The 13,172-nt window shown below is 63.5% G+C and overlaps 1 protein-coding gene across 1 annotated transcript in view; it reads right to left on the reverse strand.

Annotated features, from left to right (window-relative positions):
• The window catches only part of LOC114501801 (contactin-3-like), a 112,401-nt gene that overhangs the window by 84,073 nt on the left and 15,156 nt on the right, over positions 1–13,172 (reverse strand). The window contains exon 2 of the mRNA XM_036031499.1: positions 192–326. Coding sequence (XP_035887392.1) covers positions 192–246 — 55 coding nt within the window. The 5' untranslated portion in view covers positions 247–326. The remainder of the gene's footprint in view (positions 1–191; positions 327–13,172) is intronic.

Below are 13,172 nucleotides of genomic sequence, written 5' to 3' on the forward strand. Positions count from 1 at the left end.
CAGTGTGCCAAAATTAGAAGCTGCAATGAGAAGCTGATAGGCAGAAGAGAGAATTTGAATTTTTTTCCTGAAAAAAAAAAACACCCTGTTTTTCTTTGCTGCTGGCAGAGTATTACTTCAACATTTCAAATTATCGACTATATGACTCGAGTACAGTGCTAACCTCGACTCCGAACACAGCTCCTTCTTACCTCCTAGGCAGCCAATGAGGGACAGCAGGACCAGCTGTTTCCATGACAACACCATCTTTAACTGCCCGGAGCAAGGACCACTCTGGTCCAGTCTCTGATGAGCAGGATGCTTTGTCTTCGGGAAAATCCCTTAATCTGTCAAAGATATGTACAAGGAAGTTAAGACTTGAAAAATGGGTTGCCTTAAATAATAGATTTTCTTCTTTTCATAAAACTGTAAGTCACTCAAAACCCTAAGTGAAAGAAATCTTTTTTGATGCGAGAGAGAAGGTGTATGAAACATAAACACTCAAAAAAACACCGTATGTCAGGGGAGGCGGTGGGAGTGGCTTCGCCAGACCGCAAATGCGCAACGGTGCTAAAACAGTAGACACCAAGGCATTAAATATTAACACTTTGGCCAGATAATAAATGCAGCAAATAAACTATAACCTGAAACGCCAACTTTTCTCCTCCTCGCCAGCGACGACACGGTGGTGGAACCCAGAGAGCTGCCCCACGGCAGGGTCCGGGAGCACGGCTCGCGTGGCCCCGACCGACCGAGGCCCTGGCCAGGCTCCTGAGTTGGAAACACCGTAGATTCCGGCGCTTGGGGGCAGCGCACCGCCAGGGGCTCCCGACCGCCACGGCCTGAAACTGGCCCAACACGCCCGGGGCGGGGACTCGGGGTGAACACGGCCGCCCTGCAGATGAGGCCACGTTCCTCTTCTTCTTCCCCTTCGTCCCCCCCCCCCCCGCCGACCGACGCTGCTGGAGGGGCCGTAGCGACGGGACGGCCTGGGTCGTTTCCCGCGGCCACTGGACCCCAGTCGCCCTGCCGCTCCTCGGTCAGCAGGCCAGCGGCACACCTGGTCCCGGGGACCCACTCTGACCGGGACACCGGGGGGCGGGGCCCCGGTGGGGGCGGGGCCGGGGCCGGGCGAGCTGCTGCAGCGCCAGGGAGAGGAACCTCAGCTTTCCCGAGACGGAGGCGCTCAGAAACGGGGCCTGACCTGGGACGTGACGTGTCCAGTGAGCACTGCGTCCCAGATAACCCGTCCAAGTGGAAACAGAGCAATGCCCGGTTATGTTGTTAAAACGACACACGGACCCAGCGGCTCCTGGAGTGACCCTGGGTGTCCGCCTGCCGTTGATGTGGGGGGGGGGGCCTGCGGCCGGACGCAGGGTTGGCAGCTCTGGCCCTGCCCACAGGACCTGGGCCCCGTCCCCGGTGACACGCTGCACGTGTCTCAGTCCAGGTTCCCATCGGCGCACGGGCTGCGGCGTGACCGCCCCCGCAGGCAGGCCGCCCAGCAGGCAAGGGAAAGCACAGTCGGGGCGGAGGGAGGTGGGCGGGAAGGGCAGGCGGCCTCGAAGGTGAGACACGCAGCCACCAGCCGTGGGGACGCGCACTCCCCCCGGGCAACGCCCCGGCGCGTCCGGCACACCAGGCCGGTGACTCGGGCTGGGAAGCTGTTCTCGACGGCGTCAGGTGCCAGGCTCCGAGGGCCGGGGGCCGGGTGCTGCCTTCCTTCCGTCCGTGGGGGGACGCACTGCCCACCCAGTCGCTGCCCGGCGGGCCGGGCGTGCAGACTCAGCCCCTTCCTTCACTCCGGCTCCGTCGGCGACACGCTCCCGGTCACGAGTGAAAACCGGACCGTCCCCGACTCGACGCACAACCGGGGCCGCCTAACCCCCGCCCCTCCTTCTAACCTCGTGTGTGTGTGTGTGTGTGTGTGGGTGTGTGGCGGGGAGGGGGGCGCTCAGCAGTACCCAGGCTGGCCAGTACCCTCCCCCCCAGCCTGTCCTGTCCACAGCCGCCTCCCCCCCACCTCCGGGCTGCCCAGACCCCACCCCCACCCCCCAGACCCCCCCACCTAAGGGCTAGCTTGGACTCAGTGGGGGTGCGGACTCCTGCTGCACGGTCAGTGCCCGGCACCCGCTGCGAGGTCAACGTCTGGCAAAGGCCTTGGGACTCGGGTTCAGGGTTCGGGGCAAGAGCAGAGAGCAGACTCACGAGAGAGACTCGGGGGAAAGGAGGCTGCCGACCCGTGAGGAGCTGGACCTCACTCACAGGTGCCCGGCTGCGGCCCCGGCCTCGGGGTGAAGCCCTGTGAGGAGCCACCGCGGTTCTGACCAGGCGTCACGTGATCTGATTCGCAGCGGGCATTCCCTTCACACGTGTCATCGCCTGCGCCCAGTCCCTTCACACGTGTCATCACCTGTGCCCATTCCCTTCACACGTGTCATCGCCTGTGCCAGGCTTAAAGGAGCAAAAAGGAAGCACGCTTTCCGACACGCCCACTTCACCCCTGCCCTGGAATTCGCCGAGTCACAGGCGGGAAAACCTTAGGCAGCCAGCCCGGTGGGAGCGGAAATGCACACGCGTGTGCTCTAATGTTCTAGGAGAGGCACACACGCATGCACACTCTCTGTAAAGTGTGAGGATGGAGAAATGTCTCATCCAGGAACATTATGGCTAAAAAGTGTGTTGCTTGTTTTTCGTCGGCGCTAAGGAAGGCGCTGGCTTCCCCAGTGATGAACAGTTACGACTTGGCAGGGCTGCCGAGAGCCCTCGCAGAGGGAAGGGCCGAGCGAGAGCCGGTCCCGCTCCCGGAATCGCTGAGCTACAGAATTGCAGCTGGACCTGGCTGGCGTGGCTCAGTGGACTGAGCACGGGCTGCGAACCAAAGTGTCGCAGGTTCGATTCCCAGTCAGGGCACATGCCTGGGTTGCAGGCCATGGCCCCCAGCAACCGCACATGGATGTTCCTCTCTCTCTCTTTCTCCCTCCTTTCCCTCTCTAGAAATAAACAAATAAAATCTTAAAAAAAAAAAAGAACTGCAGACGGAGACGCTGAAGCCAGACACAAACGGATCAAAACGCCATCGGCTGAAAACGAGTGTTCGCTGCTCACGGGAATGTTCTTGGTTCGAGAAAACGCAGGTGCCCTTGGGGTGTTCTCGGCTCTCGGATGTTTGCACCAAGTGGCTGGAGCTCCGTGGAGTCAGAGCACGTGGATCCTGCCGGCTCCTCCAAACGGCCCCAGTGTCCGGGGCAGACTGGACGCCGGGCCAGCTGCTCTCGACGTCCGCCGAGCTCCCAGACACGCTGGACTCTGGGCCAGAGGCCACGGAGGCTCTCGATGGCTCCTGGTTTCTGCTCTGAGACCGGCTGTGGCTTGTGCCACCCGCATCCCCAAACTGCCGCGGAGGTCCTAGATGGCGACCCACAGGTGGGCACAGACCGGGCACGCGTGTGGGCCCCTCCGACTGCAGCCTGGGTGAGTGCTCGGGGCTGAGGCTGCTCGGTGCATGTGGGAAGTGCCTCTTCCCTCGGCTTCGCTCCCACCAGACCAGCGGGGACCTGCCCAGCGCCCTCCTTTCAGGGGCATGCGCCCGCACCTCCGCTCAGGAGGGCGACGCACCTGACGCATCGCTCACCTGCAACTGCGACGCCGAGAAACAAACCCCTTTCTCGGACAGACACTGTAGCCGGCAGCCACGACCGGCCCCTGCCCTCCTGCCCCCTCCAAAAACCCCACGCCCTTGAGCAGGTTTGAGACCTGGAGTGCAGGGAAACAGGCGGGAACAGGGAACAGCCTCACGCCCTGGGCTGTCTGCACTCGGGGTCTCCCAGGACGACTCCAGCCCCCGGCACGGACGCCACCACGGCGCCGTGGCACTCAGACGGCAGTGAGCCACACACTCCCACCGAGCAGAACTCGGGCACGACCCACCCGCCGTCTTCATCCTCAACCCCCTCACTCAGGATCCTCCCCTTTCCCGCGGACACAGCCTGTCCACCCTGCCCGTGCTCTCCAACCCTGGGTCTCCTGCCGGGGTGGAACCAGACCGAACGCTGGGCTCCCAGAGTCCGGGTGACGCCACGCACGTCCCCCACAGGTGACAGGTGTGTGGCAGGGAGGGAGGGGGGACCCTGCAGGGAGCCCGTGCGAGGTCACCGTCCCCCCCCACCAGCGGCTCTGGGTCCACAAGACGTGGAAAGTCCGTGCTGCCAGCCCCCCCCGCCCCCGTGACCTGCCACGCTCCCACGCCTTCCACCGGCGGGGGGGGGGAGACCGTGGCTCGCTCCTCCGAATGACATCCTGTGGGACACGGGCACGGGGCCCCTGCGAGTTCAGTCCCTCTGGAGAACCCGCCCGATCTCCAAACACGCACAGGCCGACATGAGCTAACACGCTCCGTGGTGTATTCTTACCCCCGGCACTTCCCAAAATAAACAGGGAACCGAGCAAACGGATTCCTGCAACCACAGGAGCTGAGGGGCTTGCTCCGCTGCCTCTCCCACAGGAGGGCCCCCGAGCCCCAGGCTCCACGAAGGGGAGCCACGGCTGCATCACCAACCACGTCCCTGCCGCCACCGCAGACCCCGCTGGGGTTCCAGCACAGCCGTGCCGCATCGCTGGGTCTGAGCGTTTTCCACGGGGGAGACGAGGTCCCAGGGACCAGGACGCAAACAGCTCAGGGACCTCCCGACAGCCGGCTCGGACCGTGTGCCGGTCACAGGTGTCGGTCCTGAGCCCCTCCGTCCCCACGTCCGCCCACGAGGGGCTTCTGCTCCGGCCCCCGGTTGTGGATAAAGAGGCTGAGACTCAGATGAGGTGAGGAACCCCCCACCGGCTGGGGGGGCGCGGAGGCAGAACCCCAACCTCCCAACGACCGGTCCCGGCACACCCAGGTGTCCCCAGGCCCGACCCGCGGGGAACAGGAAGCGGGACCCGGTGCCCTCCCTGTGTCTCGGGCACCGACCGACAGCGGGCACCGGGGGGGTCGGGGGGGAGCGGGGGGACACACTGCACGGCTCCCACCGCCGGGTGAGAGAGGAGCAGGCTCTGAGGGGGGGGCGGGGGGGTGGACACTGCACGGCTCCCACCGCCGGGTGAGAGAGGAGCAGGCTCTGAGGGGGGGGGAGGGGGGTGGACACTGCACGGCTCTCGCCGCCGGGTGAGAGAGGAGCAGGCGCTCTGCGAAGGGCAAGGGCTTCAGGGGGCCCCTCCGAGCGCACCTGCCGGTCACCGGCCTGGGGTCGGAGGGCGCAGCCCCTCCTGGGGCCTGAGTCACGGCACCGCAGAGACACCCTGGGCCACAGACACAAGGTGAGACACAGCGTGTGAAAGGCGAGACAGCCTTCGCACAGGGACCGGAAACACACCCGTGAACACACGCGTGTGAGCCCGGGAGTGTGGAAGGAAGCGTGGGCGGGAGGGGGACGGTGTGTCTCCGGGGAACAGAGAGAAGACACTTCCCCCCTGTGCTGCGTGTGCGTGTCTCTGCAGCACACACGCGCCGACGGAGGAAGGAATGAGCACACACACGTGTTTAAGGAGGAGCAGACCTCACTGCACTCCGACACGGTCCACGACGTCGCGGCGAGAGGGGCTGGAAGGGGCTGGAAGGGCTGAGACGGGACGTGCGGGGGCAGGGACAGCGGCGCTGCAGGGAGGCAAGGCCGGCGTCCCCGCCTGCGATTCTGGGTGAAAGGCAGGGGGGTCCCCGGAGAGCGCACACACACAGGCACCGGGCGCCCACGGCTCGCCGGGTGCAGAGAGGACGTTTATTCTAAAATACGTCCCAAATCGTCCCCTTGGCCCTCACGGCCCTTCCCCTCCGAGAAGCGTCCTGACGGAGGTGTTCCCACCCGGGACTCTGGAGTAGAGGAGGGGGGCTCTGAGGGGTCACAGTGGGGTCGCCCCCAAAGGCAGGGCAGGCGCCAGAACACAGCCCGGGAGACCTGGCTCTGGGCCAGCTCACAGCCCGCCCGGCTGCCCGGGGCGGGAGAGGGTGTGGGAAGGGCTTCTCCCGAGAGAATTCCGGCGACTCCCACCCGGGGTGGGGGCGGGTCCTGGGACGGGTGTGGGGCGGCCGCCCAGGCGGCGTCCAGGGCCACAGCCCCGAGGCCAACCGGGGACTCTGGTGGTGCATGTGAAATCTGTGACACCGTAGTGGGTTCAGTGCTGAGCTGAGATAACCGGATTTCTTCCCACGAAGGGTGGTCAAACACAGTGTGAACACCATGAGAGGCGGAATAAGTTGTGGCTAAACGTGTGTGTGTGTGTGTGTACATGTACATGCAGGGTACATACACGTGTGTGCACATGCAGTTGCATCACATCGGGCAGGTGACTCGTTGCTTACACCCTGTTTGCCCTGACCTTGGCCTCTGGGAGGTGGGGCGGGTGTGGAGGCTCATGTCTGGTTTGCGGCGGGAGGGCTGCGACCCACCGCTGAGCCAGCGCCTTGGGGGTTCAGGACCCCCCCGGTCCCCACGGCTGCTTCCGGAAATCAAGTCTGATCGGCACCCGGGCTGGTGATAAATCACGGGCTTCAATGAGACATCAGCTGCTCATAACACTTATTATTCTGCTTAACTGTGTGTTTAAAAGTTGCTTTTTATCACAACGAATGGAGTGATTCTGACACCTTTGGAAATGCTAATCGAGGCTATGAATAGTTACCTGCCTGGAATTCACACCTATTAGGGCCGCGCCGAGGTGTGTGAAACACCCACGCGGCTCAGAAGCGAGAATCTAAATGGGGGCAAACTGTGAATTTATACCCACGGGACGGATTTCAGCTGAGGAGACCCAGAGGAGAAGTGGGGGTCCCCCCACCACCCCCCGTTTCCATGCAGGCGAGCAGTGGTTCAGGTGGAACCCTTCACCCACACGGGTGTGGGGGAGGGGCCTCGGGCTGCCCGCCTGTGTGGAACCATCTGGAACAAGCCCAGAATCAAACCCCCGGGAGGGGTGAGGGCCAGAGGGCGTGTCCGCTCACTCGGCCTGGGGCGCCCCCTCCCCACAGAGCCGACGTGGTGAGTTTCGTGAGAGAGCCCCCCCCCCCCCGTGGTCCCCGGGAGCAAGCAGCCCACTCACACCCCAAGGCCCAAACACCCGTGCAGACCGAACCACGTGTGTCTGCGACCTCAACACGGCCCCTCCCGAAATGTCTGGCCGAACTCACCTTCCCCGCTCTAGACCCCGACGCGGGTCCTGGGCCACCCTGTGCCCGGACACACACACACACACACACACTCAACCGTGGGCCCCACGCACTTCGAGACTCTTTCCCATGTCCTCCTTGGGGGTGGGGGTGACAGTGGGGAAAGGGGGCCCCCACCCTCCAAGGAGGGAGCCCGGGACCCCAGAGGGCCTGCGTGCTGGTCAGCCAGATGGTCCCCCTCCGCCCTCCGAGAGCTCCCGTCCCAGAACCCGGTGGGCAGCCCAGGCTCGGCGGGGCAGGGGTCCCCAAGACGGTGCCGCGACGGGGCCTTCCCTGGGCCCTGCGCACCGGCTGCCTCGGCCTCCGAGCCCCACACCGCCGCCCCCTGAGCACTGGACAGACACCCCCTCTGTTGCACCTGCCCCAGGAAGGGCCGGGATGCAGGCGGAAGGGCCGGCAGGAGAAGGTAAGACCCCAAGGAAGACCCCGAGGGGTGGCAAAGCCTCATCCCCCCACAGCCGGCCGACTCAGCCAACAGCCCGGACTCTCCCACAAGCTCCCTGCAGACCCGGGGTTGGGGGGGGGAGCCCTGCTCTGCACAGCGTGCTGTTGCTCGGCCCCCTCCAGCTCCCCCTCAGGAGTAACTTTACGAGGAACGTGCTTCCGGAAAGGACCTGGCAATGCGGGTGGGCCCAGGCCCCAGGCCCCGCTCCCTCCGGCCTTGGCAGACCCTCCAGAGGAGGCCCCGCCCCGAGGACCCCCAAACAGGTTTCTCAGTGGCAGCACCAACGCACGGCCCCTCCAGGGGCCCCCACATTCCAGACCAACGGAGACGAGTGACCGTCCCCACAAACACCCCCGGTTTTCCGGGCACATCAGGACGTGAGGGCGTCAGGGGCCGGCAGACGCTGGGGGTCCGTGAACAGGGCCCAGTGGGGCGGCCCGTGCCACCCACCCCGGACACGGGGACAGCTGCTCCGGGGTTCGAGGCGGCAGATGCTCACTCATTGTCTGGTTTTCCTGTCGGCGACTCATTCTTTTTTCTTTTTTGTTTAAACACGGGGCTGGCCCAGCCGAACGGGGCCAGACAGGGCCTGCAGGCCGGGGTTTGAGGCCGCTCCGCACCCGGCAAGAGGAGACACAGAAAACTCGAGGCACTCACATCCCGCCTGGCCGCGGCCCACACCCCCCCCCCCGCCGTCTGCCCACCGCCCGGCCCCGCGCGGGGCCCCGGCGGACGCGAGAGCAGTATGTGCTGCATTAATGAACGTCGGGTTTCGGGCCCCGGCGGCGCGGCTGGCCCCGTTCCCTGACCATCCAGGGGAGCCCGGCAGGAACTCGGCTCCCTCACCCCTCTGCCTCCTCCTTCCCGGGCGCCGGGCCCAGAGTCGCTGCTGTTTGCTTTTTAAACTCCCACCGCAGTGCTGCTGCTGCTGCTGCTGCGGCGGCGGGGATGCCCACGCTCCCGGAGCCGGCCACGCTCCCAGCGCCGGCCCGGATGGCGGAGACGCGGCAGCTTCGCCTCCGGGGCTGCTTGTCCCCCCGGGGCGCGGGTTCATCCACGGCTCTACGCTGCCTCCGGACAAGGGAGCGGGGGCAAAGTGCAGGGTTCAAGTTCAAGTCGTCCCCAGAGGACTTGCTCCCCAAAGCCCATGGCTTGTGGGGAGACCCACCGGGGAGACTCGGCCGAGCTCTCGGCTGGAAACACAGGAACAGAGAAGGGGAATGTCCCTGGATCCCCCCCAGGCGGCGGGGCCTGCGGCTGTGAAGGCCGGGGGTGGACAGAGGGCACCGGCCACCCGGAGTCCTCAGGATGGTCCCCAGGCACGGAGACACGGAAGCTGGGACGGGCGCCCTGGCTGGAAGGACACACACAGCCCAGGAGGGTGAGGACCAGACACCGTCCTCCGAACGCGGCTCACACTTGCCCTGTCACAGCCGGGGCCCCTGGGGGACTCTGGGGACCACAGCAGGACAGCTGGGCGGTGGGGAGGGCCTGCCGCCGGAAAACCACCTGCAGGGAGTCGCAGACACACGGGAAGCTGGGTCCCTGTGCCGTCCACACTGGGGGCGGGGTCCTGCCCGAACCGCGCCCGTCTACAGCGAGGCGTTTGACAGGAATGTGGGGCGACACCTGCTCGAAAGGGTTTCATGCCGACTAATTGGTGACCAGGGTGAAACGCCTCGGTGGGTGGGTGGGGGGGGGGAACACGCTTCTTTCTTTGGCTGCGTGATCACCGCTGTTGCAGCTTCGAAACGGAATGACTGCGGCGTCCGCACCCGAGAAAGCGGGCAGCCTGGGCCCCAGCTCCGTCCCCCGCCCTCTCCTCCGGGCCCGGTTGCTCGCAGGGGCGGGGGACGGCTGTCTGGTCTGCGAAGCCGGCGCCGTAATAACGCGCCGTTTCAGGCAATGAAGGGAAGACGGGGCCTAAATGGGAACGGCAATAAAACCCTCCCCGCTCATTCAAGAGAGGCCCGAGTCGCCCGCGTCCGCCTGCAGGAGATAATGCTCCTTATCACTCAGGCACGTTGAGAAGCCAAACATTGGATGAGATAAAGGGTTTACGGGGTGTGGGGACCCTCGCAGCCTGGGTGGGGGTGCAAGTCCCTGCGGAATTGCTCCCTGGGGCAGGAGCGGGCCGATGGGGAGCAGACGAGGCTGCTGGCTCTGACTCGAGAGCACCTCACGCCAGGGAGCCGCTGCATCTGCAGCCCCGTCTGGGCCTGTCGCTGCCCCATCGCCGCCCCCACCCCCCGCCCCGGGCCGGGTGTGGGGGGTGTGCTGTCCTGGAGTGGACCGGGTGGGCCCCCCTGCCCCTGAGAGCGTTTGCAACGCCACCCCTGGTGCATCAGAAGCTGCTCCGTGGCTCTGCAGCACAGAACCTCCCGGGGCGGTGCTTTTCCCGTGAAAGCGACACCCCACGTCCAGGTCCACTGAACTGTCACCCGTGGTCCCCAGGACGTGGGTCCCACGCGAACGGGCGCGTGTCCAACACAGGACGGTGACAACCAGCTCCAACGGTCGGACGAGTCCTTCTGGGCAGGAGTGTCACTCGGACATTTCAGATTTAGGTTGTCACAACGACCGAGTCGCCGGGTGGAGCTGAGGGAGGAGCCCCTGGAGGTGCTGACAGCGGTCCCCTCACGAGCAGCTGTCCCGCGTCCGTAGCTGTGCTTAGGGTCCCGCCCAGCAGCCCAGGTGGACGGACCGGCACCCTTCCCAGCGGCACCAACCACGCTGGCATCCGGGGTCCCCAAGCAGGTCGGCCTGGAGCTCCGTTCCGGCTGATCCCTGCGGGCGCCTGCTCCCCCCACGGACCCCGTGTGGCCACCGAGAGCGTCCCCCCGTGCGGCTGGTGGGAAGGCCAGCCACTGCCCGGCACAGGGGGCGTCAGGGGGCACCGTGCTCCGGGCCACGGGCGGGGGAGCAGGCTCCTCGCAGCAGCACATTCTGTCCCTCCCTCGTGAAGATGTCGGTCACTCACTCTCCAGAGAGCCGGTGGCCATTGTCTGCAGCCATGTCCTTTGGGCCTCTGATTTGGGCAGGTCCATGGCCGGCTCCCTCTCCAGGCCCTGCCCCGTGGGTGCCCCGACACCCTGGGGTCTTCCCCAGGTGGGGGGGGGTCCTCTGCCCGCACTGACTGTGCACAGGCCCCCGGTCCCTTCCCATCCCTGGGCGTCCGGCGCCTCGGCCCTCGGACCCCAGCCGGGCTGAGCCCCTTCCCCTCCATCAGAGCATTGTGGTGCCCGGTGTGCCGGGCGCGGTCCCACCCGCGGCCCCAGGAAAGACCCCGTCCCCTGTGCAGGGTGGCCCCTGGCACGCTCCCCCACCCCAGACTCGGCGCCCCCTCCCTCCCAGCTCGCACCCCTCACCCCACCACCCGAGTCCAGCGTCCCCTGGGAGACGGGGCGGAGGGGCGTGGAGGGGAATCATCCAGCCGGCAGCCGTGTGAGAGCGCCCCCTGCCTTCCGTCTGCGCGCCCCCAGTGGACCAGCTGTGTTCTGGTCAACAAACCGGACCCAGCCGGACCGCCGATCTGCACGGCCTCTTCCTCTCCACTTAAAAAAGGGAAAAGATCAATAGTCGACATCATGTCTACTTAAAATAGAACGAGAGAAACTCGTGGCCCAAACCGGGCCACACACCATTTCTAGAGCTCAGAAAAAATAATTCCTGGCCGAGCCACAACCAAGGGGGAAACAATTTCATAAATCGATAAAAATTGAAACTGCATTAATCATTTATATGCAAACCAGAAAAGAAGTTCTTTTTATGGCTGAGATAAAAAAATCAGTCATCATGCATTATCCCATTTAAAATGCCCTTAGATAGTATTTTGTGTTTCTCACATTATAATTTTTTACTGAACTCACTGGGGTGACTGGTTAGTGGGATTACACAGGTTTGGGGTGTGCAGCTCCGTGGTCCATCATCTGTATATTATTGTGTTGTGTGTTCGCCACCCGAGTCACGTCTCCTTCGTCACCTGATTCGCCCCCTGCACCCTCCTCTACCGCCCCACCCCTGCCCTCTGGTCCTCGCCGCACTGTCATCGGGGTCTCTGGTTTGTTTTGGCTCAAGACCTTCTCCTGTCCCCCCACCAACCCTCCCTTGCGACAGCGGTCCGTCTGTCCTCTGCATTTAAGGATCTGCTTCTAGTTTGTTGTCTGTCTGTCTATTTTGCTCATTAGATTCCGCGTGTGTGTGAAATCACATGGTCTTTCTCTGACGGGCTCATTTCACTCCACATAACGCTCTCCAGGCCCACCCATGCTGTTGCAAAGGGTAAAATTATCTTCTTCTTCTTTTTTTTTTTTTACAACCAAGTAGTATTCCACTGTGCAAACGTCCCACAGTTGCTCTGTCCACTCATGTACAGGTGGACACTGGGGCTGCTTCCATATCCCGATTATAAATAGCGCTGCAATGAGCACAGGGCGCCTATATTCTTCTGAATTAACGTTTGGACTTCTTCGGGCATATTCCCAGGCGCGCAACCTCTGGATCACAGGCAGGTCCGTTTTTAACTTGTGAGGCATCCCACACTGCACCCTCAGCGGCTGCCCCAGGCTGCACTCCCACCCACAGGGCACGGGGGTCCCCTTTCTCCACGTCCTCGCCGGCACGTGTTTGCGGGTTTACTGGTGACGGCCACTCTGACAGGCGTGAGGTGATACCTCATGGTGTGGCTTTAATTTGCATCTCTCTGATAATCAGTGACATCGAGCATCTTGTCGTATGTCTGTTGGCCATCGTATGCCCTCTTGGGAGAAGTGTCTATTCAGGCCCTCTGCCCACTTTTTAATTGGGTTGTTGTTGTTGTTGTTGTGTGTGTGTGTGTGTGTGTGTAGTTGTAGTTTACACTAAATAAAAAAAAGAGGGGCACATATCCTGGTGCTTAATTTTATTTTCTACTTAGAAAATCAAAAGTATTACTGTATACTTTTTACAAGTACATGGTTTAAAAATAAAATCACTCACATGAAGCCTTAAATCCTACTTCCCTACTAGAAACACGCCGAGTCTGTTTTCTGGGCTCCAACCCCCAATGTTAAGCTCATTTTCTTCCTCGGATTAACCACGGATCCCTGTGGAGTCTCCCGACCGCCCTTGACCTTCTGAGAGGCGGCGGCCTTGACGCGGCAGGAGGCAGAGGCTTCCGACTGTGCCTGAGAGTCACCTGAACAAACACCGTCCAGGTGTGCTGTGTCCCTGCTGGGGAGGGCCCAGGTACTGGCCGGGGGACAGAGTCACGGCCTGGCCACCCGAAGTCTGGCGGTTCCAGAGGAGGGACGTGTGGGCGATGCTTCCGCACACGTCCAACGAAGAGGCTTCGAGAAAATGGATCGTTAAGCCAGGTGACGTCAGCAGTTCCTCTGTCAGAAGCTGTGCCGTCCACCCGTCCCACCTCCCCCAGGGTCCCAGCGCGACCCCTCCCCTTCCGGGGGTGCGGGAGAAAGCACCGCCGGCCCTGAGTGTCACCGCAGGGACCGCAGGCCCACAGAGCAGCGCGAGCCTCACGGTCACTCCCACGCCAGC

Source organism: Phyllostomus discolor, chromosome 7 (assembly GCF_004126475.2).
Source record: "Phyllostomus discolor isolate MPI-MPIP mPhyDis1 chromosome 7, mPhyDis1.pri.v3, whole genome shotgun sequence".
Taxonomy (NCBI): Eukaryota; Metazoa; Chordata; class Mammalia; order Chiroptera; family Phyllostomidae; genus Phyllostomus; species Phyllostomus discolor.